The following is a 7,550-nucleotide window of genomic DNA, read 5'->3' on the forward strand; positions in this document are numbered from 1 at the left end:
AAATTTATTTTGAATTTATTATAAGATAAATTTTAAAAAATAAAATATTAAAATGAGTAATATTTTTTATAAATTTATATTTATATATTTACACTCGATTTAAACTTTAAATTTACTTTTATAGAAGTTTAGTTTAAAAAATAATAAACAGTCTGAAACTGAAAAATTGAACTATGTACACCTCTAAGTGGTACGTGGTGTTCAAATCTTAAACTTCAATAGATAATAACAAATACCCTAACAATCGTCGAAACCTTTAAAAATAATAATCATCCATATACAACCGAGATAGTTTGATTTGTACAATTATATACGTACGTTTTTGTTTTAATTACTTGTATTGTAAATATATAATAAAATAAAAATTAATTAAATTAAATTAATTTAAAAAAAAACGAATAGGAATAATGCGAATCACAATACTTGAACAAATTTGGCTAGAACTCAAAGAAAACAGAATATGTACATTCTGCTTCTGTGAATCGCATATCGCTACTTAGCAAGATTATTAAACCCTTTTTTAAGAGAATTTTGAGTTTATTTTCCCCATAAGTCAATCTCTCACCAAAAGCGAATTCCCTTTTCTGGACCTCTGTTTTGAAAATTGGACCGGATCGGTTGGTTTAATCGGTTTAATCAGAAATCGTTGTTTAGTCCGGTTTAATTTAAACCGGTTGAACCGTTATTAGTGAACCGGCCAGAACCGTTGAACCGTTCGAACCAGACCGGCTGAAAATCGGAAAAAACCGGGATTTTTGTTTTTTTAAAAAAAAAAATTAAACCAAACAACGTCGTTTGTTAAACGAGCAAAGTCAAACTCGAGTATTGCTGAACTCGACTCGAACTTGAAAACTTTAAAAGTAAGCTCAACTCAACTCAAACTCACAAGCTAAAAATTATCAAGTTCAACTCAAACTCGAAATATAATATTGAAACTTGAACTCAAAAAGGCTTGAACTCAAAAAAAAAAATTAGAAGCTCGATTGAAGCCTAAAATTCGAGCTTGGTTAAAGTTAAAGAATAGTTATATAATTATAGTTATATAATTTTGTTATGATTTTTTTAACCCTAAATTTATTTTTTAATTATAGTTATATAATTATATTTATTATTTAATATGTTTTACCTTAAATATTATGTTGTAGTTAATTTGAATCATTTTGTTTCACTTGATTTTATGGTTTTTAACTTATATATGTTATGACTTGCTTTGAATATGACTTGTGATATAAAAAATTATTTTTTATTAAATATTTTTGATATTTTTATTTAATTTTTTTAAATAATTATGACATTATCCGGTTCTTCCGACCGGTCAAACCAATTCGACCGATTAAACTAATAAATCGATAACATGATCGATTCGCTAATAGATCCGGTTCTGAAAACCATGTTCTGGACAACTCAGCTGAGAAAGGAATGAAAGGGAAAACACCTAAAAAGCAATTAAAATGGGTGAAGTATACAAACAGACACTTTAGTTTCATAAGTGTTTAATCCTAGTCAGTAAATTTGAAAGCATAATATTTTGATCATTTACATTGTCGTTTTATGATGGTTTGGTCGTTGAAGCATTAAATATTATTATTTTAATGATATAAACCTAAACCTTATAATATATTATAAGTGATCAAAATATTATTATTTTAAAATTCAGTGACGAAAATGAACAATTATAAAGAAGTGACAATTTCGGTAGTTTACACATAAATAAAGAGTTAAGATATAATTTAGCTTGCTTCTGAAGCTAATAGTCTTACCCAACGTTCATCCACTGGATTCAGACCTATTTTTGCTCTAGATTTCAATTCAACACCCTTATAATATACGTAAACTTATTCCAATCATATTCCATCTCACCATCTTTGGATTCCTATATTTCCCCCCTTTTCTGAGTCGATCTCTTTCAATTTTGCAGATTCTCATTTTGTGGTGAGTATTCTTTTTTGGGGTTTACTAGATTCTTTGTATTTGATATTAGATCCGGTCTCAAGGTTTTTTATTAGTCGGTTAGATTTATTGGATAGCTTTTTCTTGAACAGCTAAGTAATTCTGAAGACCCATATTTTATTGATTTTCTTCCTCAAAAGAGAAATTTTGGAATTGCTGTTAAGTACATTGAATGGGTAATCAACATGCGAGAGCTACAGGATGCCTTATGGATATGGATTCGTTACATGAACTCAAATTTGGCCAAATATCCCTTAGTTAATTTGATATTTTTTATGCAATTTTCGTTTAATTGTCGCTGAAGAATGTTTGTATAACATGGAAATAAGGGTTCCCCCAAGGTTTTTAGCTGTAGTTGATAAGTTTTAGACTTTGTATGAATAGAATAAGTAGTGAACTTCAAACTATTTGTTTTCCTTGCGCTCATTTTCCCCTGTTTTCTTTAAAGAATTTATGGGTTTTGCTATGCATATTTGCTTCACAAGATAGGGAGTAATTGGTTATGCCCTGTTCTACAAACATGAAGGAGTCAATGTTCCTCAGTAATTGGTATTAGGTTGTTTGCTTCTCATCGCATTTTAGCCGTCTTCTAGTAGCACGATCGACTGTCTGTAAATGTGCTAAAATATCTTTTTTCTATGGCTTTTATGGCAATAAATTCGCATCTCTTGAGACTGTAGCTTTTAAAGGTGCTATCCTTGAAGTGGCATTCAAATGCCTCGATATTCTGATGATCATCTTTAATTTATTGATGAAACAAAGTTAATACTGAATGAAGATTCATCCATATTATCAGGTCAATTGCGCATTCTAGTTTCTACATCATGTTTAAGGCGCCAGAGCACCAGGTTGCAGGCCACCTAGTCAGTGATGGAAAGCTTGGCCCCCTTGTAGATGATTCGGGACACTTCTACAAGCCTCTCCAGGGTGATGGACGTGGCTCCAAGGAGCTGGCTTTCTTTGAAACTTTTTCTTCGGATACACGGGTTCCAGACCACATCCGCAGATTTTTCCCTGTTTTCTATGGCAGTCAACTTTTGGAGGCATCAAACGGATCTGGCTTGTGCCTCCACCTTGTCTTGCAAGATATAGTCTCAGGTCGTATTAATCCATCCATCTTGGATGTTAAGATTGGTTCCAGAACATGGTACCCTGGAGCAACTGATGACTACATCAAAAAGTGTCTTGAGAAGGATGGAAGAACCACCACTGTGTCCCTAGGTTTTAGGATATCCGGATTGCAGCTATACGAGGGAAAGGAATCAGGATTCTGGAAGCCTGGTAGGAAGGAAGTCCAGTCGTTTACGGTTGATGATGTTAGATCAGTTCTGAGAAGATTCGTTTCATCAAATTCTTCTATTGGTAACGAGAAGCCAGATTGTTCTTTTGCTCCTAGCATATATGGTGGTTCTACAGGGATTTTAGAACAATTATTGGAGCTGAAAGCTTGGTTTGAGGATCAAACGATTTACCATTTTCACTCATGTTCACTTCTCATCTTATTTGATAAGGAATCTGTTCTGAAAGGAAGCACTCCAGCAGCTCAAGTTAAACTCATAGATTTTGCTCACGTTCTGGAAGGTAAAGGTGTTATCGATCATAATTTCTTGGGTGGACTCTGCTCTTTGATAAAGTTCATTTCCGATGTTCTCTCTGATTCAAACGAATCCTCAATCACAGCTAATGTGGAATCTGAGAAGCCACACGTTTGTACTTGTAATGGCAACTGAGTATCAAGCCGTTTCCGGAGTTTGTAGTTTCTTTTCTGCTTTGTTAGACTGTTGCTTCTTTTTTCCCCCATGAAAATTGTGATTTCTCTGTGTTAGGCCATAATTTTCTATCAGGCTCCACCTTAATTGTAGATAGAGACCGCTTGTCGTTTTTGTTCCAATAAAAAATTTCAGAAATGAATATCTGTGTCTTTAGTTATATAACGGTATTTTTTTAATGTACTGACAACATACAAATATCCTAAAGAAATACTGATAACATACAAATAACCTGCATACACAACTGCTCAATCTTAGATTCTCTAATCCGAAAAACATTCTCATATGTTCCCCAGAAATTGACTGCACACCTTATTTAAATTGCTTCATTACCGAACCGGTGCCCACAAATTATATATTGACTCATGTCATGTTGCACTAAGAAGGCTAAGGCCATGGCCAAAGGCAACTGCAGATTCTTTTGCCTTTCCTGTTATAGCAAAGAGAAGTTGCAGAGTCAATTAACAGGGGAATCATGTTTAGACAAGTTGAAAAAACTGGGTCCATTTTAGACATTTGCTGTTGTTTTCATGAAAGATTGAAGGGAATTATCAGCAAAAGAACACAATCCTAGTATGTGAAGCATACATAATCTTTTCTTTAAAGCAATGATATCCATATGAAACCCAGTAGTGAACTCCAAGCCTGCATGAATGACTTCCAGTTCTTCCAATCTCTAAATGTTTACATGTATAAACTCTGCAATAGAACAACCTTCGATTTAAAAGAAGTTTATATTGTTTAAGTGAATTGATTGTAGAAAAGAAAGGTTCTTTCTTGGGATTTGTCATTTGTCTACGTAGTGTGTAATTCTCCCCTATATGTGTCTCAATTTCGAAATAATAAAAATTTTCAAAATTCAAATTAATCCGATTGAAAAAAAAAGAATTAAAATGAGTAATTTAACCGATAAATCTATATAAATATTTGAAGGGTTAAAATAATAAGTTTAAAAGGCCTACCGTTTGAACGATACGATAGCAAGGTTGGGTCCTTCTGGCGCGCGATAGAGAGAATATCAAAGCCTCCCTTGTAGTTTGTTACTTGGCGCACAAAGAAAAACCAAAGAGTCCATGAAGAATTTGAATCCTTGAATTCACAAAAAATAAAAAATGGATGATGAAATCGCAAGGTGGAGACTCCTTCAATCGGATTGGTACTCTCCAAGACGACTCCACGACAGTCCCATTCAATACGATTTTCCGGTAACCATTCATCTTTCTCTTCCCTTTCAAGAATCACCCAGTTTTTCATTCAATGTTCTGTAATTATTAGTAATCTACTACTTTCTTGAATCAATTTGTTTTTTTTCCTTTTTGGGTTTATGTATTTGCAAAAGGGCGATCGCTTTATACCAAACAGAAGTCTGATGGATCTTGATAGAGCCCACGGTTTGCTGACAAACAGGACCACGCAGTTCAACACTGGTTCGAGTTTCAACGTACGTTTTCACCATTTGTTTTGGAATTCTGAAATTTTATAAAGAATCTTGAATAAAGATAGTGAAAATCTTGAGAGAGATTTTACTTCTAATTTGATTTTGTTTTTCGTCTTTTAATCTTGATTGGTTGGCAGGAAGCATATCGTCAGAAACTGATTGAGAATCTGTCTTTAGATTCTCAAGGGAGACCATTTAAGATTATGGTGTTCAGGGGAAGCCCGAAATGGAGTCGAAAACCTATTCGTTTTGTTGATGAGTTGAGACAAGAAGTTGCAACGATATTTGATAAGGATTGCAAACGAACTCCATACAGATGCATCCCTAAGGTATTCAATTCAATGCCACACGGTTTCATCCTCCCTGTTGTTGTGTCTTCGATTCTAGTTAGTACAAATGATCTCGGTTCATCCTCCCCAAGATTTTCCCCATGGGATTCTGAGATGCCTACTCCCATCGCCCTGTGCGTCGGGGTTTGGTTGTGTGCTTACATTCCAGGTATTGTTCTTTATGGACATCCACCAGCCTCTCAACTCTCAAGGACATGCATCCCTTGATTTGAGCCGAGGACTTTCTCGTGTATGAGAGACCCTTTCATTGACCAAGCTACTTGTCTCAACACAAATCCTTGAGGAACTGAAGGATGCCCAAAAAAAACCAAAAAAAAAACAATACCTTTGATGTAATTGCATACGGACGGGGTGACCGGTAAATGACGATACGTCGAGTGTCGGATGGAGGCATCTTGAAAACAAGTAGTTACAATACATCTAAGTTTGTAACAACCATCTTAATATTTTCTTGAATGAAATCTATGGCCTCCTAGATGTGAACTGTGACATGTGTGGGTGCAGGGAGAAAAAAGGGTCTTGGATGCACCTAGGCTTAGAAATGACTACTATGCGAACATCATGAGTTGGGGTAACAACAACATTCTTGCTGTCGCCTTGGGTCCGGAGCTCTACTTATGGAACTCCGAGGACCAGAGAGTACACAAGTTGTTTCAGGTTCGTGGCGGGAATGATTGGCCTACGAGTGTAACATGGTCTGAGGATGCTAGAATTCTAGCCGTTGGATATATGTGCTCCAGTCTCCAGCTCTGGGACGCCGAGTCTTCCAAACTTGTACTCTCTCTCTCTCTCTCTCTCTCTTGTCAAGCTTGATTGATTGATTGTTTTGACGCTCTTTGAAGTTTGCTTAGAAGTATGAACTATGGATATGTGAACATTACAGATCAGAAACCTTGACGGTCATAGTGGAAGGATAGCATCCACGGCATGGAACGGTCGCATTCTAACATCAGGAAGCCGTGACAAATCCATCATTAATCATGATGGTATCAGAATACTTACCCTTACACTGAATGATCTTAACATTTACCGGAAATTTCTCTTAATATACGTTCTGACTTGCAGTTAGAGCACCAAACAACATGGCTTCCTGCATAAAACAGCATGCTGATGAGGTGTGTGGCTTGAAATGGTCAACTGAAGGCAATAGATTGGCTAGTGGAGGCAATGAAAATCTGTTATACATTTGGGAAGGTTCCAAAATGAGTTCATCGAAATTTCTACATCGACTCAGTGATCATTGTGCAGCCGTCAAGGCTCTCGCCTGGTGCCCTTACCAGTACAATGTTCTTGCCTCTGGGGGAGGCTTGAGTGATGGTTGTATTAAGATATGGAATACACAAAAAGGGGTCTGCATTAGCAGCATAGAAACCAAAGCACAGGTAAATTAGAACCATAAAAGGATTGAACATACTTATGTTTGGGACATAGGTCTGATCACACTCGAGCCCGAGTTACATACATAGCTACAAACTTCTCATCATTTTGAAGGGTTTGCTTTTAGGATTGAAACTGCAGCTATGCTTTGTGGATATGCATTAACCATTTGATTTACATGGACAGATCTGTGGGTTGGAGTGGAACAGGCATCACAAGGAGATACTGAGTGGCCATGGATACAGCATAAGGGAGACTCAAAACAAACTGTGCCTATGGAAGTACCCTTCAATGACCAAAGTAGGGGAGCTAGGGAATCACAAATCCAGAATTATCAATCTATGCCAGGTTTTAACTGTTCTAACTTTCTGAAAAATTATTCGGAAAACTGCATGAAAATTTGAAGGTTTCCATGTTTGTTTGGCGTAGAGCCCGGATGGAATCACAGTGATATCCGCGGGGGCAGACGAGACACTTCGATTTTGGGACGTTTTCGGACCCCCGACCGCTGGGAATTTAATGGTTTCAGATCTTCAAGGTCTTTTGTCTTTCAAGACATCTCCATTAAGGTAATAGCATGTGAAGCAATCGTTTACAACATGCTATAGTATCCTTTGTAATTTATTTAGGTCACTGTTAAGATACCCAGAGAGAACTTTTACTGAT

General features: G+C 36.1%; 2 protein-coding genes across 2 annotated transcripts; both read left to right on the plus strand.

Annotated features, from left to right (window-relative positions):
• Positions 1–1,787: 1,787 nt before the first annotated feature.
• Positions 1,788–3,784, plus strand: LOC120174290 (inositol polyphosphate multikinase alpha-like). The gene is made up of 2 exons (XM_039181187.1): positions 1,788–1,932; positions 2,747–3,784. The coding sequence occupies exon 2, from the start codon at positions 2,775–2,777 to the stop codon at positions 3,678–3,680; it is 906 nt and encodes a 301-aa protein (XP_039037118.1). The 5' UTR covers positions 1,788–1,932; positions 2,747–2,774; the 3' UTR covers positions 3,681–3,784.
• A 1,030-nt stretch (positions 3,785–4,814) lies between these two features.
• Positions 4,815–7,483, plus strand: LOC120174287 (cell division cycle 20.2, cofactor of APC complex-like). Its single transcript, XM_039181185.1, has 8 exons — positions 4,815–4,924; positions 5,059–5,160; positions 5,295–5,486; positions 6,012–6,281; positions 6,391–6,493; positions 6,573–6,889; positions 7,071–7,232; positions 7,314–7,483. Exons 1-8 carry the CDS (start codon positions 4,832–4,834, stop codon positions 7,455–7,457), a joined length of 1,383 nt encoding a protein of 460 aa, XP_039037116.1. The 5' UTR covers positions 4,815–4,831; the 3' UTR covers positions 7,458–7,483.
• Positions 7,484–7,550: the final 67 nt, after the last annotated feature.

Source organism: Hibiscus syriacus, unplaced genomic scaffold, assembly GCF_006381635.1.
Source record: "Hibiscus syriacus cultivar Baekdansim isolate YM2019G1 unplaced genomic scaffold, ASM638163v2 tig00112044_pilon, whole genome shotgun sequence".
Taxonomy (NCBI): domain Eukaryota; kingdom Viridiplantae; phylum Streptophyta; class Magnoliopsida; order Malvales; family Malvaceae; genus Hibiscus; species Hibiscus syriacus.